At 43.2% G+C, this 27,736-nt stretch overlaps 1 protein-coding gene across 1 annotated transcript in view; it reads left to right on the top strand.

The window, feature by feature from the left end:
* Positions 1 to 27,736, top strand: part of TET2 (tet methylcytosine dioxygenase 2) — a 72,741-nt gene that overhangs the window by 25,676 nt on the left and 19,329 nt on the right. The window contains exon 2 of the mRNA XM_065837868.2: positions 22,494 to 25,878. Coding sequence (XP_065693940.2) covers positions 22,494 to 25,878 — 3,385 coding nt within the window. The remainder of the gene's footprint in view (positions 1 to 22,493; positions 25,879 to 27,736) is intronic.

Genomic DNA, 27,736 nt, shown 5'->3' with positions numbered 1-27,736 from the left:
AACAGAAAGTCTCATTTCTTTATCCTCTCCTTTCTTGGCTGTATAAACTTTGTTTCACCTCTTGCTTGCTCTGTTCTCTTTCTACAAGCTGAAAAGCATTACTGCTTTATTTCAAAGCTTGCTTTTGAAAGCTTTTACTTCCACTGTATCCAGAACCTCTTTTTCATATCTAGCCTCCTTCATTTCACATTCTCACTCATCTATTCTTCCCCTCCTTTAAGATCCTTCCTTTCATCTGACTGCTGTTTTTTTCCCTAAAGAAGGCCAGATATCTGATTAATCTAACCAAGGTCTGCATCTATATCTGGATACATACAGCACTCTCCTAACTTAATTCTTTGCAGCCTGCTTGCTCCCAAAGCACCTACACATTTTCTGGTTGCGTGACCACCCTGCTTCCCTTCACATCCTTTGAACTTCTCTCTACCACCAACCTTTGCAACTACATTCAACTGTTTCTGAAACAGTTCCCTTCCTAAATTAAAAATTAGGAAGGAACTTCTAATACACTAACACCTTTCTGCCCCTTTTGGCTTTGAGGCTCTCCAGTTTTTCACATGTGTCACTTTAATTTGTGTAAAATTGCTTTCTGGGAAAACTTGTTGACTGGCATGAAATTCCTACCCTGCAGTTGCATGACTTAACATGCATTCAGACAACCCAGAATTTTTCTAAACTGCACCACCTCTCTGCCCTGCCCCTTTCAGAAGCACTGCTCTGGGTGCACGCTTCTGATTTGCTTTCCCCAAAACATCAGTTCCCGAGCTTCTCTCCATAGAAGACAAGAAAGCTACCAATCCAAAGTACTGTCCTCTAGTCAGTCCCAAATTACAGTAAGTCTATTTCTTGAAAAAGCCATGCTTGGTTTTACTTCTTACCTTCTCACCTCTCTCTGTGAACTCAGACAGTGATTGTCTTCCTTTAAACCATTCCAGTTGCCTCCAGAGGAGCCCTGCACACAATCCTCACTGACCTTGTAGGGTCCAGGAGTCAACTACTGTCCAGGCTTGCTTGCGGATTACCCTTCTCTGTTGCCTTCTCTCCACTTCCAGTTCTTGCAGATAGTGTTCCCTGGTGTCCTCTGACTTGTGGCTAAGGTGGTATGTCTGAGAGCTTTCTGCTCTTTGGTTTAAATAGATTTCCCTTACTCATTTTTACCAGGGACCATTCTGTTCACTACCATCAGCTACTACTGTCATACATCCCTCTTGTGACTAGAAAAATATATATTAAACTAGTTTCCCAGCAAAATTAATAATACAGGATGATAGCATGCCTGTCCATCCCCCACAGAGTCTGAGTCAACTGGCTGGTTTCAGCCATGTGTGATAAATTTAGTGCTCCTACTGTTGTGCATATCAGAAGCTGGGTAAAGGAGAAAAAAGCCTGTAAACATCCCAAGTGGGGGAACAGCAAATGCATGACTTCACATGTTATTAAACGCCAGAAAACCCTCATGGGATAGAGCCCTTATACATGTTCCAGCCATGGGAAAAAACTCACAGTTGCCCAAGAAAAGCAAACCAGTGGGAGTCTCAGGCTTCCTGAGACTTGCTGCTCCCACAACTACCTGCTTGGAAGCACAACACAGGGCCCAAATCAGGAACGGTTCCTACTCCAGTCAGAATCATTAAGTGTTTTGCATTTCAGCTCAGGAATAACAAATACTAGCTCACAGCATTGTGTTCTTAAACTTCAAAATACAAGTAACAGTACTGAAATCCCTTGTGTGGTTGCATGGGCTGGAAAGATGTTATTTCTTAGGTGAATGTTCAGGTCTAAAAAGCTCTGTAAGTAATTCTGGATAGTGAATGGTATGCACCAATTCTGGAGGAATCATCAGCCTGTTGGAGTTACTGCTGCTGACTCTCATGTCACAGCACTTCTCCAGCAATGAGTTTTTGTATAAACTGCTCACTGCAGAACAACTTACTTCAACAGGATAGAGTTAGAGCTTTACAATAGACTAATAAAGGTAGAAATTACAAGACAAACTGGGAGGTTTTGAGCAAGTCTCAGACTAACTGGTATTCATAAAGAAATAACTACTGTAAAAGCAAGAAAAAATATTTTAGATAATGCTAAAGTGATTTAGAATAATCTGTACAGTCTAAAGGGGGGAAGGAAAGCACATGGCTGACGCCACTTGGGAATATCCTGGCTTGCACACAACATCACGCTCACTAATAGAGTTACTCACATTTCTATATATAGCTCTGTGTATCCCAAAGATTCTCAAGGTGTTCTGTATAGTTTATATAAATAAAAACCCAACACGTAAAGATCGTTCCTTTCACTCCCTGCCCTCTGCTTACTCTGAGCAAAAATGTAGTTAACTGTTTCAGAGGAAGACAGATTTTTTTGCCTGTAGATGAAGCTACATAGTCTTTCTGTGTTGAGGGTTTGGTGCTAACAAAAGAGGAATGTGGTTTTACATATGGAAATGAGCCCTGCTTCCTGCGCATTTGACTTTTCCTTGCAACTGAATTAGTTCACCTGTGTAGCAAAGCAGGTCAGGATGGACTAAAGAGGGTGGAACTGACCAGTGGCTCAAGCTGGAATTGCTACTGCACTGTTTTTGCATAACTCTTTGACCTCAGCTTCACGGGGCTGATTCTGGCGACTGTCCACGTATTGACAGGATCTTGCAAAGGTCGATGGCAGTTCCACAAACTACATATGGGACTGCTGATCAAGTGCCAGGGGCAGGTGTTTTGGAGAGCTGGCTACCAAAACACCAGCAGTATGCAGCAGAGCTCAGGTTCCCTGCAGTGGAGTTGCATTCGCAAGCAACTGATGTGTGCATACTGTGGTCACCAAACCTGCATACCTGTCTTCTGGTAAAGCAGGCCCTAAGGACCATCCCTCCAAAGGCATTTAGATGTCTGGAGAGTCATATGGGTGCTTCCGTAATTCTCACGAAGTTTCTAATTACGTTAGCTACCAAAATGATTTTGTAAACCCCTTCGAGGTGCCCATCTGCATGTCTATGTGCTTAAACACCACTGCACGTTTGGGCCCACCTTTTGTTCATTTCTTCAGTCTCATATTCAGGTTTTGTTAAGGTTTCCCGAGCAGTTGCTGGGAAGAACAGCCACCAGCCAGCCTGGAGGAGGGTGGGCCCTGTGCCACACCATGTCCCTTCCTAGCCCAGGCAGGAATAAACACGGCTTCCCCTCCGTGTCCCTGTGCATTGCAGGCGCTCGACCAGCAGCCAGGCTGCACGTGGAGCCGAGAGCTGCTTCCTCAGCATGTTCCTATCGGGCAGCTGGCCACAGCCCAGCGAGGAGCCTGCCTCCAAAGCACGTGGATGCACATGCAGCTTTTTCCAGCGCAGCAAAGCTGATCCTCTCCAAGTCTAGAGATCAAGGTTCTCACAAAGAGCCAACTCCTTTCTCTCTTGGGGATTTGTCCGCCCTGCCTACAGGAAAACTTATGCGCTTGAAAGTTTCACGGCAATTATTCCCAAGTTTAGACAACAATGAACGCACATGTAGCAGAGTAACAGTGAAAGCAGCTCCTCAGCTTTTCGTGGATGCATGGAGCTCGTATTAGTCACGTACAACAGCTGCGTAAAAGTCCAGCCTGCTCTTCATGATCACCAGTCAATGTGGAAATCATTCCGTTGCCTGCTTTGTAGCGGTCACCTCACCATTGCATTCTTCTCTTGCATTTGCTGGTTTTCCCCATTACACAACCCGGTTAGCTATTTTTCCTGAATTAAAGCTACTCCCATTCCTTGCATGTTTCCGTGATTACACCACGTTTATGATGTAATTAAGAGCTCTGCCCATTTGGCATCATGCGTGCTTTCTGGAGTAACGCGGCACTCCGCACTCCTACTTGCGCTTTCTGGTTTCCAAGCAAGGCCGTGGGAGGACAGACTGAGCAGCAGAATCCAAAGTGTTTCCTCACCAAGACTGAACCTTTTTGGCTTCACCAAAAATCTGTTTATTCTCATATTGAATACTCAAAGTATTTTTGGGACAACAGAAGTCTTACACCTAGGCATATTTCCTCCTTTTTCACTATAATTAGAAGTTGCCTGGAACAACCCACCTTTCCCCATCCACCCCCTCTTGCACGACTTCCTTCTGGTTTGTACCTTCCCATCAGGGTGTGGGAGAAGAAAGGAACAACCACCCTTGGTATTTTCTTCAGACAAAACTGTTCCTGAAGTGCTCTTTCCTTAGCATGTTGGTTATTGTTGTCCATAAAATAATGAAAGGAAAAACGTGCCTATGTTAACTTGTCGAGGGAAGGAAGCAGGGCAAGAGGCTTGTTTTTAATTAGTCATTTTGTGAACGTTTGTGCAAGGACACAGTCTGCTGCCAAACAGCATCTCAATTAGCATGTCCCTGTGGGCAGACCTTGCTTGGGCTGATCTGCGGCTGACAAAGGTGGCAGGGGGAGAAGACACAGAAAGGATTTGTTTGCTTTTTTTATTCCAGCCCCCCCTTCCCTTTTTGTGTTGCTAGGAGAGGAGACTGGTGCATTGGGTGGTGTCTGACTGGGACCAGTGACCCAGTTCGATAAACCCGGCTTGGCTTCTGTGAGACTGGAGCAGAGCGGTGCAGAAGAGCAGGCTGGGACCCCACCAGGCACAGAGCAAGAAGCTCTTTCTAGTGCTTTGTTAGGGAAGAAAGGTGAAACCTAAGACAGACAGGGATGAGGAAGGATCTGAGAAAGTACAAGGACACTGAGCAAAGACATGCAAACATAGCCAGCAGTTTTCACTGACCAGTATTTCTTCACAAAGACCACTGTATTTATCAAGTTCTCCAGACTTGGAGGGGATATTGGGTAGTGGGGGGGAGAAGAACTGAAGGAAAGGAATAGTTTTTCTCTTAAGAAAAAGTTCATGAAGATTATTTTTTCCTGGGGAAAACAAGGTGTGCCTCCAGGCTTCAGAAAACCACTCAGGATATTTCACCACCCAGGGTATTTTAAAGGTTTTGGCATTTTTGTCACACAGCAAAACAGTGTTTTGCATCGCTGGAACTCCCTGAGGAGTGCAGTAGCATTTCTCAGCATGTTAATTATCAGATAATGCAGCCGGTAGCTTCTGCTCAGGAGAGGGGGGTGGCAGTGAAGAGATTAAAATGATGATTCAATCAGGAGACTCTCAGAAATCTGCCTAGTGACAACATTTTTTTTTTAAAGGCTCAGGCTGTGTGGCATAGTTACAAAGGAGGGATCTTAATTAAAATTAGCAGGCAGATGAAGCATTTGAATGGGCATCTTTCAATTCTTCTCCCTTTCAGCTCACAGTAAACCCTCTTCTCCTTCTCTGTCTTTTCTCACAACAGCTTAAGTTTGCTTCAACAGTTTCGCTTGTCCATTTTCTTCCCTTAAATTATACTCTCTCTAGAATGCAATGCAAATAGCTTGTGTTTCTATGATGCATTTCAGCCAGGAGCAATTTAAGAGGCAGCTCTGATTCTTACCACCCCCTGAGTTAGTCTATACATCACTCACTATCCCCCATTACAGCTTGTGAAACAGGGACAGAAATTAACTTAGGGTCCGCATCATGATTTGCTTTTGCTGGGCAGCCATAACAGAAGTTGCATGTGGTTTATTTGCAAGTTTATCAGATCAGAACAGAAATGCTGTTCAGCTCTGGCTCCAGCTGCTTCTGTTTCTGACACCTGTTGACAGTTAGGGATAAAATTTCCTGCACTAGGAGAGGCAAGCAAAAACTCGAACTGTGCACATCATAAAGCTAAAATAAGCCCTTGGGCATTCATACATATATATAAATATGCAAGATTCTCCTGTTAGCGGCAAAAATCATGTCATACTACATGAATTCAGATTATAGGCGTTATAAATGAGGGTAATCGTCAATTTAATTTGCACCCTCTGTTTCACTACCATTAATCACGCAGGAGAGCAGGCAAAGCTCCATTGCCTGCTTTCACCAGAGAAATGAAACGGGTTTGCATTTTCCTACTTACAGTGTCACTTCCTTAAACCAAATTGTCCGGACAGAGCAGATAGCAAAGCAAGCACGTACTCTTGAGTAAGTGACAACATTTGAAGGACAGACTGATAAAATTCATTTTCTGATTATCATCATTGTACGATTAAACAGAGCACAAAGCCAGGTAACTTGGCTTTTAAATTTGTTACATTCCTGGTTTTTGGAACAGCTTTCAGCTCAGCAACTTGCTATGCGTGTGCTTTGCCAGGCAGAGCAAGCCAGCTTGCTTCATTTCTTGCTAGGGTTTGGAATTGAAATGTAGATTCAAAGCAGATGGGGATGTTTCTGCAGCAGCTGAATAGAAAGACACAGAAATTGAGAAAACTCCCTCCCTCCTTCCCCTCCCCCTCCCAAACAAAGTCAGCTATCATCTCACTCTGACAAAGGCCTATTCTTCTGCGGGCCACATAAAATTATCTATCTGGTGAGGATCTGAATTTATGTACTATCGGGGCTTTTTGTGAAGTGCTGGCCAGCCCTTGGGCCAGCAGCAGCCGCATTTATTACAGACGGGCAGGACGACCTCTGTTCAGGAACTCCTTGAACGCCTGTTTTACATACAAAGAGAGGGCAAAACAAAACAGCAAGAACCGAAAATCAGTGAAACTGAAAATGATTTCCTAGATGGCCGGTACCCGCTATAGGGCATTCAGTCTAACCTGATCTGTGCACAACAAAGCCGTCCTCCTGGATTAGAGGTTAGTAAGTACAGACAGCTGGTCTCCCCTTGGATCTCTCCCCCACACTGACCTTGCACAGGGAATCCCTTCCTCCTTTATCCTTAGATAAACTCCCATCGTCCCTGAAACGGGAGTAGCTGTGCCATCTCACAGTCATATTGCTTCTGCATCTGTCATGCATCGTTGTGAACCACCTTTGTTTTCAGCGGGGAGTTTCAAGTCACTACCTGCCTACACCAGGGTTTATTCAGTGTGTTAGTGACTGAGGGTTTTCTTAACCCGAGCACAGGAAGATTTCCCGTATTTGCATATTTCTTCTCTGTTGAATAAACATTTCATCAGATGATGAAAAAAACCAATAAACCTCATCCCTTCCTTTATCTAAAAAACCAGCATCTGAATGCTGATCTCTACCCTTCTACCCTTGGTGGGTGCATTTTCCTTCTACAAACTTCAGGACCCACACACACACTTTCTCCATCTCTTTTTCTTACAGTCTTTTTGGTGTAATTGACCCTAGCGGTGCTACTATGTTATTTTCTCATTCCCCTGGGCAAAACATCCCCCCCAAGCAGTTTCTGTCTGTTCCTTTCCTCCCTCCTTACATAGTAATTTACCTTTTAGGAAAACACAACTGCCTCCCCTCTGATACTGTCCTTATCTCCTCCATGCACAGCAAGAACAAGAATTTCTGCTTCTTGGGAAAACACCCATGAGCTCAAGGAGAGAAAAGGTCAACTGTGACAAGGATTATGTATTTCTGTAACTCCTTTTTGCTCCTGATCTAGAAAGATTCCTATTGTATGTCTGATATACAGAACTAGAGTTTACCCTTGCAAAAACAATATTCTTGCTACACCACTTGTATTGCCTACTACAAAGTGAAGTCATTTTGACTTTCCCGGGCTTTGACACAAATGCTCAGATGCTAAATTGTCACAAGCAGAAATGCAGCAACACAGATGGGTGGGATTTTGGAAACGCATTCAGGACCAACATTGTACAGGGCAGGAAACTAATTCAACTACTTTGTACATTTTAATATCGCCAAAGATTTTAAGGGCAGAAACACAGTTTCTCATTTGTCATCTGTGGTGACTTAACTAAGCTTTGCGTCATGACTAAAAGATAACAAGTGAGAGCTGCCTAAATCTTCCCAGCAGATGATCTATTTGACAACATAGCTTTGTCACATAAACTTTGCAACACTGAAGGAGAAAGCTGATGATCTTTGCAGCATCAAGTACTTAATATTATCCATATTTTTTCTTTATTCAGATACTGTAAATCTATTTTTCCCTTTAAGAAGGTGAGAAATACAGAAACTAGAACTCAAAATTAAAGTGTGGGGTTTTTTTAAAAAAAAGTCTCACAGAAGTGTTTCCCTTCAAGCAAAAATTACAAAGAATGCAAATAAACATTGTCAAGCAATGAAAGACTCGGTATTACAAAAGAAAAGCACTGCCGGAGTTACTGGGGCATGACCAATATAAAAAATACCACCAATGGCTGCTTTTCCTGTTCTTGAAAGTAGCACCTCTAAGTTTCTAGAGCCTCTAACAATTCTGTGTAAACTCGGGTCTCTAGTCTAGTCAATGCCAGTTTTCCTGTCCATTGCAATGGAAGCAAAAGTTCATGGTCTGCTTTTCCATGTATAGTACATGTAAATGGAAGTGTAAAAATAAGTGCAAATTGATTTATTACTTTAAAGTAGTTGTGCCTGAAACTAAATTTAAATGATGATAAGGCCATGAAAGACAACAAAAGTTAACAACTAATTACTGCTGCTCCTGTTGAAGACATGCTAAATCTCAAGCTAACAAAGCTCATTTAAAAGTTAAAAGAACAGTTGTTTCTTTTACAATGTCTATGAATAGTTCATCCCTGAAAATAAACCCACCCTGTATCCTGTCCTGTGTGCTCTGCCCTTTGCCGTGCCAGGTGAGTGGCCTGTGGCCGCTGTTTTACAGACAGGCAAGCTGTGATTTGAACAGGCAGATGCTTCCCGCTGCTCGTGTGAGATCCTAAGCCTCCTGAGTACTGAAACGAAAAAACCTGTGTAGATACAGATACGGTGCCTACCAGGTGTCCAGAAGGGAGACAAAGGTGGGAATAGCATTCTGCAAGCTGCTTTCCCCAGGGATGGAAAAGATCCTGGGGTTTCCCAGCCATGTCAGTCTGGGATGCGGTGGCAGTCTGGCCACCCTAAATCCTACAGGGAGGGTTACAGTTCAGCTTTACACGTGCACTGGTTACCATCCTCATGCCTTCGTGCGTGAAATGCAAATCAGCTCTTAAAAGATAACGTTTGCAGTACTTGCCTTAATTAACCCGGTTCTGTATAATAGAAATATGTTCTGTACCTTTAACTGAAAGAGGTAACAGTAATTAAAATGCTTACAAAACGTGTTTCCTAAGTTTTGCGCATTGTTACATATTGGTTACTGTAATTCCTTGTGAATCTGTGTCTGCCATTGTGACCGATAGGAGCAAAATAATGAGCAAAGGCTGATGCTGTTTCAGCCTAGACGTAAAGTGAAGGCTCAGTGGTGTCACATGCAAGCCCCAGTATCATCCAGTAACCCACTGGGGGAAACAGGAGGGCTCCCCAGGGACAGCCGGCCTCAAAGAAGGGGCTTCATAAATCCCACAGTTGGTATCTCGGGTCAAATGAGCGTGTTTCCTGGTACCAGGCTAGAGCAGAAGAGAGGATTTCAGAGCAAGTGGGCAGGATCAGGGAAATGTATGGAGTTGGTCTGCACTGGGAGATACAGGGCGTCCTGTGGGCCAGTTCCTGATTTGCATCAAAGTTATTTCACTTACTTGGAAATGAGTGCCATAGTTGCGAAGCATGTGCCTAAACTTCCAATTAAGAAGGAAAGCTTTTCTCATCAGCTATATCTGGAGGAATTTGCTTGATTCTCCTGCCTTTTTGGGCCCTTGAATCACTGTTACAATTCTAAGCAACAGACAAACAGCGCACAAGATATGATGCTGCAGTCATTTCAGCCAGAATTTCATTACAGTCCTCTGACTCCTGTGCAGACACATGTATTCTGTAGGTATCCCTTACTGCTTTTAAAACCAAAGCTTTTATAACTGGTAAAAAATAGTGGTAATTTTTAGTTCCACAGTGAATGTGAAGCAATGCACTAAGTTCCTAGCTGACCTGAGCAGGGGAGAAGCCTTCTGTAATAAACACCCGGCGAAGGTCACTGCCTGCCCAGTGGAAGCATTGGTATTTTCATCTCCAAAAGCTACTGTCAGTGTTTGTACTCAAAGTCTTTAGCTCCAGTCACTGCTCTGTCTTCCTCCAGCTTCCTGCATTCCCCCGTCCCCATCACTTCCTCTTGTTAACCTTGCCATGGAAAATCTCTCTCAAAACCTCTCTCCCTCTTCCTCGCAGCTATCTGAAGTACACCAATCTTTCCTCCAACACAGATACAATCTGAGGCAACAAACGGAGAGGGAGTTATTACTGCTGACCACATATTTTAATCTTCTGTAGCAATTTCCTTTGTAATGCTCATCGAGCTCTTCAGTATTCGGTAGATGCAGACTCTCCCCAACAGGTCCCTTTGTAAAAGGGACTGCAAATCCTTGAGCTTTGTATTTCCCTCCTCCCAATCTAAAGCAATAGTGATGCTTACTAGCATCTAGTTATTTGCCAGATAGCCTGTTCAATCAAAGCAGGATTTAAAACCTAACATCAAAGAAGCGTCTCATATCATGGAAGTTTTCTTCTTTTGCAAGGCTGTGTACATTGTTATAAAGCAGTTCCTCAGCCACCAGCCCACGATACCTGACTGCTTTTAGCATAATCTCAGGATCTTTTCTCAGACTCATTGGCAGCAGCACCACTAGAGTTAAAGTGTTTTGATTTTCTGTTTTCTGTTTGGTTTTTTTGTTTTTGCTGATTTCTGAGTATCTTGCTTTACAATAGCCTCCTTCAGGCAATAGACTCCAGAACAAAATTTAATCTTCAGAGAGCATAACAAAAGAAATCAGCCTTAGTTACCAAAAGATCATTAAGTAGTAGCAGCTGTTTTTAAGACATTGAGTTTTTTCAACGAAGCCAGAAATACTGAAGCATAGACTGAGACTTTGTGCTGCTTGGTTATATTGCAGCGTATGAAGAATTTCACTAGCCAGTGAAAGGACCTTAACGGTGCCAAAGGGAGAAGGTGGGATGAGCTGGGAGGCCTCAGCACCCTGAACGTGGACTCTCAACAGCTTCGTGCCCTGATTTCTTTGAAGGAGTTGATGCAAAGTTGATGCACAGCAGTAGGGGAACACATATCACCTGATTTGCTTAAGTGTTCTACATGCTTTTTTCAAGGTTAATTGCAGGTATTCCAGAATATTTTTCTGCCCATCTCATTTTTAATTCTAATTTTAAGTGCAAACTATCTTTCCAGAACATTTGCTTAATCATCAATACCTATCATAAACGTTTAATATCATTTTGGTTTGAGGGGCTGAGGCATACTTCTGATTTATTACACATCAATTACACGCAAGCTTTTGGGAGCTAGATGATATTGTTAGGAAGGGTTGTTTGCTGGGGAGTGTAATGCACAGGTAAACTTTGCCATTCATCGTTGTCCCCCACCCTTCCCACAGTAAAATTATTAGCTCATTTTCTCATAATCAACCTGACTGACACTCAAATTGTTAACAAACCAAAGATAAAGTGTCCTGAGGTGCATTCAACAGTGGCATGCATGTTGGGTTAAAAGACTGTGTTAGAGATTTAGTATCCTGATAGCTGTCCTCTTTTCTCCCAATCCCCATGTTTTTCCACAAGGAAAAACAGCTGTTCATTGCCCCCAAAGGCTCTATAGAAGTTTCCTTTTTCTTTACATTTTCTTCTGAGAAAAACTGGTTGTATATATCAGAACTTGATGCATATCACCCTTACTTTTCCCCCAATCTTGTTTTCTCCCTGATGTGTTTTGGGGAAGGAGGGTGCCAGCCGGAGTGAAGGTTTGTATTGGCAAGAGAAGCAGCGGCTGTGCTGCACAATCACACTTCACATACAAGGACACACATAAGCTTACGGGAACTCAACCAGCACAATGCGAGGCGTTCATCCCTTCACCTGCATTCCTGAGCTCAAGACCACCACAGCTATTAGACTTTCTGGCTGAAGGACTAGCCTGGCAAACACTTCGCATACCTTTGCCAGCGAGGAGCCGTTCTGCAGGGCTTGCGGGATCAGGTCCTTGTTGCTGGAGGTGTGGATTTAAATAACGAAAAGTCACCTGACCCTTTTGAGGAGAACTCACCTGCCACCCTTCCAAGGAAGAGTGAAGAGAGGCATTTAAATTGCTTTCATTAAATTTCACCATCTATAGTAAAGATGTTTGCTTAAGCTGAAAAAAGCGTCAGCTATGATTTATGAGTTTCACTCAAAGCAGTCCTGTATATTAGATTTGTCTGTAGTTCCCAGCTTTCTAAATCCACTTGAGTGTGTACTTTACAATGGCGAGCTTTTCATCCACACTGCTTCTTTGTGCACCGAGAGCGTGACTGTTATGGACAGACAATAATCAATTAGTGAAACGGTATCTCGTGACTGAGAACATGAAGTGGGCTTTGCGGGAACTGACAACAGCTCTTTTAACTCACCCATTTCTGCACGTCTCTTAAATATCGCGAAATAGCGAAGGTCTTTCATTAGAGCTTCAGACTCTCTCAAATCCACGCGGGCCACTGGATACCTCAGAAAACTATGAACTGATGTGAGCCGGCAGCAAATGGCGAGTTGCCAGAACGAAGAACAACCGACTGTTTTCAAAGCTTCGAAAATATTTGAAAAGGAAGGACAGAGAGAGGAGTGTTGCGGCTCCCTTCAGGACTGCTCAAATGCTGCTCTTCCAAGTGTCAGCTGCGGGAGGCTGAAAGTCTTAGTGAGAGTTAAAACACAATCTGCCAGTTCTTCCTCCTCCTACCCCTTTTAGCTTGGCAGCAGCACATTTTCTGTCTCTTCATGTTGCATCTCGCCGTAAAGAGGAAAATTTAAACAGGAGAAAGAATGTGCTTTGAATTATTGGAAATTAAAGCAGGAATGCCAGCTCGTTCTGGGATCCCAACCCTCTCTCGGCACAGCAGTCCCAGGTTTTTATCCAGTTTCGTAATTTAGTTAAAGGGAGAAACCTTCACATTAGAGCTGTGTTTTTAAACAAACATCCCATTTGCAAAATCTTGTCTTTTTGTTGGTTTCCAGTTTCCCTGAAACACCAAAGGGAGATTCCACAGAGAGGCAAAATGCCTGTTTCCCTGTAACAAGCTTTTTTCTGTAGTTGCTCTCTAACTAAATTTTTCTTGATACAATATACATAAAATTCCCGGTCTACTGCCCATTTATGCTTAAATGTTAAGAAGTTTTAAATTGCTATAGGTAAAAACCGCATTCACTGTAAGCGAGGATCTAACAAGAAGGAACTCAGAAGCGGCTGCAATTGTGTGGAAGCATGAACTGAAGCCTCAGAACAGGGTTAATAGTGGCCTTCTAAAGAATAAGCTTAACACTTTCTTGCCAAGTGATAAACAGCTAGAATTAGAAAGGGGAGAAAATTACTGTAGCCAAGATGGTGACTACAGAAAAATCTGTTTTTCAAGCCAGCCTTAAGAAGTTAGGCTGTAACTCCTTGATAGGTGCTGGCATGATGTGAATTGGATGTCTCTTGACTTACAGTTTGTTGAATATTCAAACTGAAAAAGTAGTCCTATGTCTTCATCTCCAACGTAAAACTGAAGGGGATGGTAACAGTACCCATGCTCAGAACCGTGGCAAGGCAGCACTGCTCCCGCGATTTTGTTCCTCTCGCAGAGCTGTGCTTTTATCCGGGTTAGATCTTGACTGCTCTTTGGTCATCAGCTGGCTCTGGTCATCAGAAACACCTTGTCTTTCATCTCTTGTACATCTGGAGGGGCAAATGGAACTATTTTCTCAGATGTAGATTTCAACACGATAATCCGTGCCATTGTTACATGTAGATTGCAATAACCCACATGAAAACTGCTACTGAAGACCACACATGGAGGCAGAAAGAAGCTGAATGGCAACCGTAGCTCCAGGGGGCATCTTCTAATAGACATCTAAAAATGCATTAGATTCTTATCTTCTGTAGTGCCTCAGCAACAGTGGAAGTCAGAAGAGGTGTTTGTGCCAATAGCTCACAGACTTTAACACACTGAAGTTAGAGGTTTTACGGAAACATCCTTCTCTGTAAAGCTCTGCTAGAAGTAAGGAGCCTGTCCTGTGCATTTCAATGTAATTTATACATTCCCTCTCTGTGCTGAGGGAATAAAACTGCTTTTAGTTACTGGGGGCAAAGCCAAGTTAATTCATACAGGTATTTAAAATGTTATATAGGCACATATTATAGCTGCTTGTATATAAATCTAGCAGTGTGTGGCATGTGTATAAGGTCTCCGAAGAACAGACTGTTTCATTTGCTTTGTGACCCTGGTGCATCTGGTCAGGGAACAAATGGTATGGATATAGATCCACTCGAGGAGGAGATCGGATGTCACAAACTGGGTTGTTTATTCTGTCTAAGAGGAGGGCATTAATAACAGTCTTCGGTTACACAGGGAGAAAGAAGCCATAGCACAGAGAAAAAACAACTACTCTGTGGTAGATGGGAAGAGATGATCTAGGGTTATGTTTTAAATGGTAGAAGCTTTCTAGTAAGCGATGGTAACCATCATTAGAGACCTTTGAAAACAGGTTGGATTGGGCTGGTATAGGTCTGGGTGGTGCCCTGGAGCCAAGGAACAGGGCACTCGTCTCCTCAGGACCCTAGCAAACCTATTTTTCCCATGTGTTTATGAGTGATTGGTTTGGTTTGCCAAGCATGGGAGCTCTTTCTCTGCTGTCTCTCATTTCTCAGTTGTCAAGACTAGTAGTCCAAAATTGAGTTCACTACAGGATCACAGCCTAGGTGTGGCAGAGACATGAGAAAAACGGGGTAGAAATGTGTACAGGGGTGTAAAGGCGACCACAGTGAGACTGGTGAAGGAGCAACAGAGTCATCATCCCTCATCTCTGTATTCTCCCCACTCCCGTGTTGGCAGAACCTTCACATTCAACTTTTGAAGAAGAAATTTAAGATCACTGAATTTCATCCAAAATTCTCTTTTCGTCAGAGATGGGAGACCAACAGGATTTCCTATTTGAAGTTCAAAGGATAATGGAAAACAGAGCTGTGTGAATAGGCTTTCTGACAATGCTGCAGCCCATGTTTTACTCTCTTCTACCCGTTCTTCCATCCACTTGCCAGACAGGACCACTTTTGTTCCTATTTTCTAATGTTACTGTCCCAACGTGATGAAACGCCAAAATCTTTAGCTTGCCAGCGGTTTTTCCTTTGGCTCCTCCATTTCTTTGTAGTATGGGGTGAAAAGAGCCAAGAGAATCTGTTTCACTGCTTCTAGTTCTCGAGGAGGATGTACTACTTAATAGCAAATTACTTAACTCTGCCAACAGCTGCGATGAAATCATCACGGATAACCGACCTTCAGCTGGTGTTGGGAAGTGATCTACCCAAGAAATCCATGCTATATCCAGGTCCGAAGCCAGATGGAGAAAGATCACAGAAACTGGAAGATAATGATGATGCTGACCTCTGGGTAACCTTCCCTAAGCGGCAGGTTGATAACATCAAGTGTTTCTCGAAGAACGGTTCAGCCACCAAGGCTTGCTTATTCTGGCGTGCTCACACAGAGCTTGGTCAGAAGAGCCTGAACAGTTCGCTGTTGCTCTCGGGTAGCTGATTTTAATCAGCGGCCAGTATCATCATTACCGTTTGACATATGGGGTAGCTGAAGTACCAAGAGGAAAATAATCCCTCAAATTCTACCGTTTCTCAAGAATCAAATATATGTCTGAGTACCGGTTGTGCACCTGATAGCAGAGCCTGCTCTTGTCTTGCCAGCATTTACTCAGGACACCTAACCTAGCTCAATAAAGGGCTGAGATGAAGGAAAAAAAGAGACGTGGTTCTGCTTTCCTAACCCAACATGTTTGCCAGTGTTGGATTCACAAGCACTGATGAATTACCCAAGTGATGCCCTGTGTGGGTCGCTATTTGAAACAATTTTGCTAGTCCGAACGTCACAGGCACACGAAAGAAGTTTCTTATTATACCCAGACATACAAGTATCTCAGCGCACGCTTCTTTGAGCATCCCAAATGTTTGAGAATCACTTCCATCCCCACAGCCTTCCTATTACAATTATCAACTGCAATGTCTCTCAAAAACAGCAAAGGCAAAAGGGTGCTGTAGTTCAGCTGTCTTGTATTTGTGAAACATGTATTAATAGGCAAGGTGGTGCTTAAGAAATTGAGCAATATTGGTTTTAGAGTATGTCGGCATATTGACACCCAAGGTAATGTCAAACAGGCTAATGGGGAAGCAATACAGATCTGTGTGGCGGCCTGGTGGTGTAAACCACCTGGATCCACCACACTGCAAATCTAAACCACAGAAATGAGCCTACAACAGCAAGGACAAGCATAGGTACCAACCTCATCTTGAGCACTCTGCTTGAGCAGGAAGGTCCTTTTGTCTCTTAAATACAACCTGGTTCTGAAGTTTGGCTTTTTTGAGGAACAATTCCAATCTGGTCATACTATGGTGGCATTAGAAGCAACTTCAAGAGTTGTGTTCTTCTGCTGGAGAAGTACTGCATGGTACAATTAGGCGCAAAGTTTGTACAGGATGTAAATCAGAAAAAAATAGGAACTGGAGAGCTGTGTGATGCAACATTGTAATTCCTATTTACTCACATTTTATGTTCCTTAATTCATTTCCTTCACATAATTGGTTTTTTCCACCTATATTGTAGAGGCACTTAATTTTGGCTCTCCTCGATTTTATGCAATTGTTAAAATAGTGCAATTATTCATGTCTGGGTAGATATTGTGCAGCATCCAGTCTTGTTGATGGTTAATGTAATGTAGCAAGGGGAAACCACTGTGCGGATCAGTTTAGCTTTACTCTCTGTATTAAGGTCAACAAAATCAAACTGATTCAAGTGCTTTGCAATTAGATCATTGCATCACTAAAATGCAAGAACTGGTTTCAATAAATTGGGGGGGGGGGGGGGAGGGGGTAGCACTAGTTGATTTAAAAATGCATGAATTATGAGGCTTCCGGCTTACAGGGGATTTAATGAATTATTAATCCTTATATTTCACAAATCTCATGCTCTTCATTCCCTTATGTCTGCTTATGTCTATATTCACTACTCACCATTTTCCCTGCAAATTAAGGATAAATTAGCTATAAATTAGGTAACAAATTTTAGCCATACCACATTTTCTCTTCTGTTTGACACAGATTATTCGTAGATCTAAATGCCAGAGAAGACAATGATATTCATGTAACATGACCTCCTGCAGAATACAGTCAGAGTCTCATCCTGTATTTTCTAGATTAACCCCCTAACTGCTATTTAAAACTACAATGAGAAAGCGATATATATTAGAAAGAAATACAGCCTTAATTTCAAAACTTCAAGGGACAGAGAAGGCACAGCATCCTTATGTGAGTTTTTTCCAAAGCATTGCTAATGCACTGAATAAATACACTATCCAAAAGAAGAGACAGCTGAATGCGGTGCAAAAGGACCCTATTGTAAGCCACAGAGCCCAGCTAACAACAGAGTGTCCTTGTCCTTCTCAGGCCTCCTTCATGTCTGCCTTCAAGTTTCCCCGTGTTTTCCTCAGCCACCACACTTGCAGCAGAGCAGCAGTGATGCTGGGGGGAGCAGAGCAGATCCTTAGGGCAGGTTGTGGGGTTCAGAGCCTCAAATCGCTGTAGGCATGAATGCAATCTCTCTTTCGAATCTCCTTTGGATTACAGCGTTAAAATTCTCTGTCACGGGTGCCTTGGTTTCAGAAAAGTGTGTTAAACCTATATTTAAACAATAGGCCCACACAGGGTTTGTTTGCTGATGATACTGTATTTATTACAAACAACCAGTAAGCCTGGCCTGGGAAGAGGCTGTTCTGCGAATGGCAAACCACCCAGAGCTTTGGAGGCATAGTCTGGGCTTACCTCTCCCATTAGTTTCCATGGGGAAGCTTGTTTTGTTTCTCATTGTGTAAACACAGTGCACCTTCAGTGTGAAACATACACAAAATCCTTAAACTATACCTCAGTTTTCATGTGTGCAACATCTTATCCCAGCAATAATGGAAATGTCTCACTGATAAGCTTTGATGTGTTACATGGCCCAATAACTGTCTGAGTTAACCGCACATCTTTTCTCCTCTGGTGACATTTGCAGCTTGCTTACAGGTCTGAACCCAAGAAACTGATACTTAGGCCAGAGGAAAATGACATCCCATAACAACCACACAGTCATAAAACATGGTGTTGAGCATCATAACTGCTTACACATCTCATTCCATAGTTAATAAAGAGAAAACTTTGACACACAGAGTTAATCAGAAACAATTTTGCATGTATGTGAGTCCAAAAGATTTACGGTTTTAGTGCAGAAACTGATCTTTCTGATAATGCCACGTATGAGTGTCCTTACTTAGGACTATTATAATGTAATGCTTTTTCTTGAATTTTCATTCATTCTTGAAATAGTAAAAAAAACCCCAAACCCTTCTCTTCAGGAGTTTTTTCACTTGTTGAAAGTTCAGGATTTAGAGCTCTTTGCCAGCAGCATGAGCTTCAGAGAAGAGAAGCAACTACACAACAGCACATAACACTACGTAGCAAATTAAGCCAGAAGTGAAGTCAACTACTGTACCCAGGCGATAGGAGCAGGAGAGCGCAAGCACACTTACAGCTTACCAAACTGGAGTTTGGCAAGGCATATAGGTAAATTCACCTGCCGTCTAGAAAGTGCTAGAGGTTTCTTATCTGGGAGCAATTTAGACCTCTGTGTCATCTGGCAGTGGCAGAAGGTGCCAGCAGGACGGAGGCTGTGGCAGCGCTCCAGGAACAACCCGGCCAACCATTGACAAGCTCCCAAGTATCCGACTTCTGCTTTCTTCAGTCTCATCTTGCTAATCACTTGAGCACAAGTCAGCTGAGGTCATGATCTGAGGAGGTGTATTTCTGCCAGGGAGATACATTTCTATCCCAGCAAACCCCAGAAGGGGAACCAGCCCCCCTGACATCCCACCTTTTGGCCCTCTCAGGGCCACAGATGCTCTAACACAGCATCCTCTCACCTTTTTTTCTACTGGGAATCTCGCCAGCTTTGCAGATAACCCTGCAGTGGATGGATTCGTCCATTCATTCATCTGAGCTGCTTTGCATTCACAAACTCCCCAGATACAGGTTTTATATAAAATAAGGTATGAACCACTAGAACTGGCTGAAAGTAAAGAAAGATTTTCCATGAAGAAAAATGACATCACCAAGAACACTCTTGTTGCTGCAGAAATGTTGTGCTCCTAACAACACCTTCCACAGTCCTTTCAGTATTCCCATATTGTCAGGAATATGCCAAACTTGACGATAAAACAGAAAAAAAAAACCAACCTCAAACTCTCTTTCAGTCTCTGGTTTCCAGTTTGTGCGCCGTACATGGCAAGAAATAAATGTACATACATGGTTTGCATCTGAAAAAGTCAAACAGTGGTGGACTGAATTATTACTTGAATGCATATTGGTGGGATGAGATGCTGATCCATTTGCACAGTAATGTGCTATATTTAAGTCACGCATCGTGGCATCTTCAAAGAGGCCAGTCATAATTATGATGGATTAGACTGCAGAGTCAGTCCTACATGCAGTAATTGTTTCACAGATGCTGCTGATGTGACTTGAATTTCTAATGAATTATAGCTGAAGAAAAATATGTGGAGCTACTAAATGTTCCGGATAAAATACAGTTATGGGAAAGAGAAAAAAGGCTAACTGCTAGACACAGGGAAATGCAGATTTCCTTTGAGAGGCTGACAGTTCACCCCTCAATAACTACAACGAAGAGCACAGAGACTTTGTAAGGTGCGACCAGGTCTGCTTAGTAGTAGCATCAAGAATATCTTCATGGTGTCCCAATTAAAACCAGTAATAAAGGTATCGCTGCTTTTTGTCTTTTGCCAATTCTATATTGCAAATAATTGCTGTGATTTGTAGCTGCTTGAGCAAGCTTTCTACTCAGGTGTGACTTGAGGATTGCAAATAACTGAGCGTAGACAGAGAAAGAAAAGAAAGAAGTATAACAGAAAGCCACCGCGATCCTAGATGCATTTCAAAGAATGCAAATCTGGCACTTGTAATCAATGAATTAGCTTTGTATTTTAAAAAAACCCAAATTATTCCCTTGTCTTCTGCAATGTCTAACACCAGTGTCTTTTACACTGGAGGTGATCAGAATGTGGGGGAACTGTTTGACTCACACCACAAGGTCTTTGAGAATATCGTGAATAATCCATGTGAACATAACCTCACAGGTTTTGAGGACATCATGAACCTAAGACCTTTCTGAAGCACAGTTGTGCTCATTCGAGGAGTTTGTAGCTAAGTTTAGAGAAGTCGGGCAGCCCCCACCTCTAAACAAAAGGTGTTTTTACCTGTCAGTGAGGAGTCGAGAAGATTGTCTGGGAACTGTGGGAAGGAATTTGCTTGCAACCCACACGGCACACCAGGACACAAGCAGCAAGGCAGACTTTGAGGACAGTGGGAAACTTCTCGTGGCTCAGTCACACAGACTAAAACTTCTTTAAAATAAATAAATACTTTAGAAGCAGCTTGACAGCACAGTGTTCATTCCTATGATGCCTTTTACTTCATTTCATCCTTGTGAAATACAGCAGCCTACACACTCATGTCTGAGTTGTGGTTCGGCTGCAGTTTCTAGGTAGGAAAGGTGTGAAGGCAAAGAACGGTTTCCAAATTAGGCTGACATTTTATTTTTGAGACACTTTGGGAGTATCTTTCTTCCACCTGGCCTAGACTGACACACCAGAGGAGTCCTTTTCACACTGCTTTCTGTTAAGCGTGGAATATTGTCTCTCTGGGAAAGCTGCTAAGGCTTGTGTCTTGTGGTACTTTCAAGCTAGGTTGGGAAATATACTGAAATATGTCTACCTCACCTTGTCAAAAAAGCAGGTAAGATGGACAAGCATTCTTTTCCGTCTCCCTGTTCTTAGCTTTCCCTTTTTTTAAAGCACTGTTACTTGCAGAGATAACTTCTTTACTTGTCATACAAAACATACATTGAGTACAGAAGGAAAGTAAAAAAAACTCCAGGAGGTCAAAAGTAAATCTAAAACCAGGTTTGAGCTGAGGAAGAAGTGGAGACAAATCATCATATAGGTGCTTTCCAGTCAAAATATCTGTTTGAATTGCCTGATACTGAGCTGCAAGCAGAGGGGATTCAGCTGGATGTAATCAATCTCATGAATTACGATTACTTTTAAAAGCATATTACTCAACTGAGTAAGGCAATACTACACTAAAAACTGTATAAATTAGATGTTCCTTAGCATTTAAAGAAAAACAAAATATTAGCGTAGGATAAATACATAAGCAGAGCAACCACGATAGGAGAAATGGTTCAGTATAGTAGTTCTTCCCACGTTGTGGCAACACCAGCCACGTGTTGTGCTTCTCCTGACTTTGCATTCCAACCAGGGGTGACCTGGGGATGGAGAACCCTTTGGGTTCCCCTTTGTGCAGAGGGACAATAAAAGCTTCAGGACAAAGACATGTACAAGTCCAGATTTCCTCTGTGCAGTCTCACATCTGTAAGAACTTCTGTTGGTCTGTCTTCTGTCATTTGTGACTGGTTGAGAACCATAAAGCCAACAACAAATAAATTACAAGCAGAGTCAAACAAGGGCTTTATCTATGTTAACTGGGATTGTGAATCCTGGGAACATCCATGTGAACAGGATTAGCTTGTCATTACATGGAATTTGTTCGCTGCACAGTGTCAGTACTTTTATCCAACTAAAAACTTTGTTTTATAAATAAAATATAAAGGGTATATGAGAAAATGGGATTTTCCATCCAAATAAAGAAGAAAAAAATCCTGGCTCCACAGCTGTGGGGCTCAGTTCAAAACCCAAACGCATAGATTAATCCATGCTTGATGTCTGTATTGTACATTTGAAAGGAAATTAATACCTGTAAAAACATGACTTCCATCAGACCTTTCAGAAGTCTCTCAACTTGTTTCTGTCAACATCCCCAAGAAGTTGATGAACTGCAGGAGTTCCCATGGACAGCAGTCAGGCATGGCTTTGTGTCACAAGGATCAAGCCACTTGCGTGGTCTTTAGGAATGCCAGTTTTAAAAGACCTTGTCAGACAGCTGAAGACAGAAAAAAGGAGGTTTTCCCCTCTAATTGGCAAGCTTGGTGACAATAACCCTTCTACTCATACAAAAGAGGTTTGGCACACTTAATCAAATAATGGGATTAGCACCAAGTCTGGGAGCCGTGGTTTCGGCATGACTTTCTGCTTTACCAGGGAAAAAAAGTGACAACGCAGGAGTCTAGGTACATCATTCAAAAGCAGAGAATATTTTTTGCAATATTAGGAGAGATTTTTTTTTTTGTAAAATATCTGTTTCTGTGTTAAACGGGGGTAAGGAGCTGCTCTGTATTTTCACTCTCTTTTCACCTTGAAGAACAAGCCTTCAAGAAAAAGGGAGGCACAGGGCTGCAAAATGTGATAGGACAGTGAAACTGCCCTCGGGTGCTCATGCAAGCTCACGTGTATTCGCGCTGGTCAGGATGAGGGGTGCTCAAATACTGCAGGAATTGTCAGTAACTGGCTGTCCATCAATGGAAACTAAAACTGACTTAGATTCTCTCTGGTTTCTTTTCTCTTTCAGATACATTCAGGGGGTAGCCTTGTGGATGGCCCCGGAGCAGGCCAGATGGAACAGGACAGAACCAACCATGTTGACGGCAATAGATTGAGTCCGTTTCTAATACCGCAATCTTCTCACGTTTGCCAGGCAGAGCCTTCTGCGGTGAAGCTACAGAATGGAAGTCCAGCAACAGAGAGGCCTGAAGTTGAAGTCAATGGAGACCACAAGCAGCTATTCATTAAAAGCAACTACGGAGTGCCCCACCTGAAGGGAAGCCCAAACAACTGTGTTAGCCCCGACCTTTTACATGAAAAGAAAGTCTATTCCAAATATATGCAAAATGGTGGGATAAAACGCACTTTTAGTGAGCCCTCTCTGTATGGACTTCATGAGAGCAAGAAAGTGAAACAAGACAAAGAGGTAAATGGAGAAAAAGCTGAGCCAGAGGATAATAATGAAAAACCAAGCGTCTCCAATTGTTATAGTGAGAAGAAACCCGAGAGTTTTACAGGACACGAAAATGAAGCTTCGGATTTGATACAGCCTACAAGATACAACAGTGGTGGTTCAGAAAACCCTCGTGACCTCCTGATCCAGGATGAGCAGGAGCGGGAAAACGTTCATTGCCACAACAGGGACATTGTCTTACTACTTAAGAACAAGGCGGTGCCAATGCCTAATGGTGCTACAGTTTCTGCCTCTTCCATGGAAAGTATGCATGGTGAACTCCTGGAGAAAACACTGTCTCAATATTATCCAGAACATGTTTCCATAGCAATGCAGAAGAACACATCTCATATCAATGCCATTACCAGTCAGGCTACTAATGAGTTGTCCTATGAGACAACACATTCATCCCATACCTCAGGGCAGATCACTTCCCCACAGACCTCAAACTCTGAGCTGCCTCAAGTGCCAGCTGTAGTGGTTACTGAGGTCTACAGTGCAGAAGACTCCAGTAAACCACCTGTATTGCCAGGTAGCTGTTCGTTTCAGAAACCAGAGCTACAGCAACAGATTCCAGGCTATGATCCACACCACTTACCCACAGTGAACAGTACTGTTCATGGAAGTGTAGGGCAGGTTCCCAACCCAGACCTCTCTCTATGTTCCAGCAGTAACCTGCAAGCTCAGAGTGCCGCTCTGGAAAGGTTTTCTGAGCAAGCAGAAAAAAATGGTGCTTTCTTTACACAGAACTCAACGTTTCACAAAGATTCCTCCACCCCTCCTGCTCCGGAAATGAACAGTGCACTGCCCGTCACGGTGCGAGAAGGACACCATTCCTTTGGCAACAGATGTGATGAAACTCTTCCTGGGGAGATAAAGAACGAAGCGCAACAGCAGGGACCAATGTCAGAAAGTCCCAGCCTCGGCCAACAACAACTTCACCCTCAGCAGAGACTTCCGCAGCAGGCGCAAACGCCGCAACAAGATGTCAGTGAAAGCAGCCCGCAAGCTGCTGTGGCCGCCTTGATTCAGCAGCACCCAGAAGAAACGCCGCCGGCATCAGAGCCTCCGCTCCAAAACCCACAAGCGCGCGGAAGTGAGGGTGAGTTGCAGCAACACTATCAGCATTTCCCAGGACAGAGAGAACCTGAGATTCCTCCCAACAAAGAAAAGGACCAAGCGAAAGAGCCTGCGCAACAGGCTCAACATCATTCAAAAACAGCCTGGATAGAACTGGTTTCCACCCAGTTCCGCCAGGGAGAGCCTCCCCAAAAGCCCAGAGAAGCATTATTGCGATCAATTCTTCAGTTCCAGGCAAACACAGCCGAAAGAGCCTATACAAAACAGTATGCTGGAAGTCCTGATGCATTAAAGGGGCCTTCAGGGCAGCCCCAGAGCCAGAAGATAATGCAACAGGAACAAATTCCTCCACTGTACAAAAGCGAGACCTCCCAGCTGCAGCCGCGTCCCGCAGCTGACCAGCAGCTGCCGTTCCAGAAACAATCACCCCAGCCACAGCTCACAAAGGTGGATTCCCTGCTCAAGTCCCAAGTGCAGCAACAGCCTCCGCAGCAGCTCCATTTCCAGCAAAGAGCGGAACAACAAGCCGAACAGCCTTTAGGGGTCCCGCTGAAACAGCAGCACTTGAATCCCCAGCCAGGGGAAAATGAGCAATTCTTGCATTCACACATTTTGCAACAGATGCTTCAAAAGCAGGCACAGCAGGTACAACTGCCGTGCAATCCGCAGCTAACCCCAAACCAGCAACGGGCTCTGCAGATGAAAAATAAAGACCTGCCTCAAACCATTTCCCACTCCCAAAGCAATGCTGAGCAGCCGCTAGACAGGACATCCTTCAGTCAGCTTAAAGCAGATGAATGTTTTCAAACTGGGAATAAGTACATGAAATCAACTGCATTCCCACTGCATAACCCTCAGCTAGGCCTGGAGCAGGTACAGAGCATAAACAACAAAGCTCCCCTTTACACCCAGAAAGCAAACGCTAATCTGCAGCATCCCTGCCCAAACAACGTGCACTCGATTTCTGAGAAGAAAGAAAACGCTGGGAATATTGAACGCTTTGTAGCCAACAAAGTGCAGGACTTGCAGCACGCGCAGTATTTTTCGAAAAACTTGACTGCAAAGCAAGATGTGAATCACTCTTTTCAAGAACAAGAGCAGCAGACACAACAAGCCTCAGTTATACAGCTACCACCACTCCAGCAGACGCCGTGCTATGGTGGTAGCCTGAACCAAGATCTCCCGAGCCAGCAAGCTACACAGATTCCTCAGCGGTACTTACCACACGGCCAGCAAACTGCCCCACACTCCCAAGACCAGAGAGGCTGTCATTTGCAGTCCCAGACCCCTAAGGATTTTCAGAAGCATGCTGCTCTAAGGTGGCATCTCCTGCAAAAACAGGAGCAACAAGCATACCAGCAACCCAAAACAGAGATTGGTCCCAGCGCAGCGCGCAAGCCCATAAAAATTGAAGCTGGCACAAAGTCTAATGTCTGCATGCGTCTATCGGCTGGACAACTGGAAAACAAAATGTGGAAAAAAACGATTAAACAAGAGAATCAGCACTTTGGCTGTGCGAACATGCAACAAAAGAGCATCATCGAGACAATGGAACAGCAGCTAAAACAGATACAGGTCAAATCACTGTTTGATCATAAGACTTTTACTATCAAATCACCTAAACATGTGAAGGTTGAAACAGCAGGCCCTATTACCATCCTATCAAGAAATACTGGTGCTGCAGATTTTGACACTCAGACCTCAACCTTAGATCAGCAAGCAAACTTATCTGCTGAGAAAACCCCGACCAAAAGAACAGCTGGAACTGTTCTCAATAATTTTTTAGACTCACCTTCCAAGTTATTGGATACTCCTGTAAAAAATTTATTGGACACACCTGCCAAAACCCAGTATGATTTTCCATCTTGCAGCTGTGTTGGTAAGTGCTGAGATGTACTAAAAATGTACTAGTTCACAGGAAGGAAATGAGCCTTCAAGTTGGGGTCGCAGGGTTAGATGGATGTTTTTCTTGGAAGATTTTTTGGTTTGCTTTTTTTAGAACAGTAATTAGTAAATACTTATAAACTTGCAGTTTTACACACTTATCCCTACTCCACTTATCCAACCCTACACATGTGCCCTTTCTCTATATTTCATAAAGCAGTTACCTATTTGCTTTTTCAGTCAGAATGCTTATGGCCAGAAATGTGTCCCCTCACATCCATTCTCCTTGAGCAGCAGGCATGTAATGACAACATGCTGATAAAAAGTAGGTCTTAACTTTATAATCTATTTGTCAAGGTTAGATATAGCATTTCCAAAACATGTCCTGTGTCCCAAACTTGAGATCCTTACACCACTTTCTGCCCTGACAGTGAAATTGCTGAAGATTTCCTTAGTAAAGCCCCAGCAAAGAAGGGATGACACATTATTTCGCACTTGTTGCAAGAGTTTATCCTCCCTTTCACACATTTGTCTCCTGCAAGGCTAAAGGGATCGGCAGTTTCTTAGAGAAGCTACACAAGCAGCACTAAAAAGGCAGCAAGGGGGACCCTCGGTATTTCTTCATAGCATTCCCAGTCCCCAAAAGCTGGAAGAATGGAACAGAGGGAAGCAAAGCAGAGTGACAAGCGTGGCCCTGTAGCTTGAGCCTCCACCATCCAGCACTGACACTGCACAGCTCTAACAGGCACTTTCAGACTCAATAAACTATTAAGGCTGAAGCAAAAGGTTCAGCACCGAAAATGGGGGGGGGGGTGGAAGAGTGGGGTAGACATAATAATCCTTGTTATAGTTTTACTCACTGGGATTTTGTACCAACTATGAGAGAGGAAAGTTAAACCAATGCTCCTCCAAAACTGCAAAATGGAACTTCTTGCGTTTCTGAAGGTTCGAGGCTGTGTCTCAGAGATGATCCATGGGAACTAAAACAGGAGGCAGTGGATTTCCAAAGCAAAAACTGGAAACATGTTCCTTGCTTTTTTTTTAAGAAACAACCTACAAAATACAGGGTTTTTTAAAAACACTGAAGTTGTTTTCTTTTCTTTTCTCCAATGTAGTTGGCACAAGTTTTTCCGACAATAATTTCATTATTTTCACTATTTTTTAGCCAGCACTGCAACTGCAAACTAAGTAAAATAGCTTATTCTCCACTTGCATTTTAATTCTTCAATCAAAGCAGACTCTCTAGGAAATAAAGGAACATGAAACTTAGTTCCTGTCGTCTTTGAAGAACCCAGTGCCAGAGCATAATTGATAGGATTTATTGCTGTTTCCTACCAATACTTGTCCTTAGGAAGATTAAATAAGCCATTCCCCCATTGACACATTGAGGCTTATAGCACGTCTCCATCAGGTTTCTGGAGGTTTATGTCGAGAGCAGCATCACCTCATCCAGCCTTTGGAGTTGAGGTGGCAGAAAGCATAAAATCAGCCCTCAGACAAGTCAGCACAGTTGCAGCAGCTCTTCCTGAACCCTCCGCACTGCCGGAGCCCGGCTCCCGGTACCAAACCAAACATGCAGCATATATTGGGAATGCTGACACGGTCCTACCTACACACAGAAAACTGAGGCCACATTCACAGCATACAAGTAATTTGAGTAAGCCTTGCGCGGGATTTCTTACAGCAAACTTGCTTTTTTTCATTTCACAACATCTTTCTGAGGATGGCAGACATTCCCTATGTAAACTTACTGGCCGCTTTTTCAAGCTGCAGGTTCCTCCACTGTAACATGTCTGCTGAAAAACAAATACTGTACAGCTCGCTAATATCAATATTTACCGTTGTTATCCCAT

The sequence above is a fragment of the Patagioenas fasciata genome, chromosome 4, assembly GCF_037038585.1.
Source record: "Patagioenas fasciata isolate bPatFas1 chromosome 4, bPatFas1.hap1, whole genome shotgun sequence".
In the NCBI taxonomy this organism is placed as follows: Eukaryota; Metazoa; Chordata; class Aves; order Columbiformes; family Columbidae; genus Patagioenas; species Patagioenas fasciata.
Note: the sequence above shows the minus strand (reverse complement) of the source record. Positions and strands in the feature narration are given on the sequence as shown.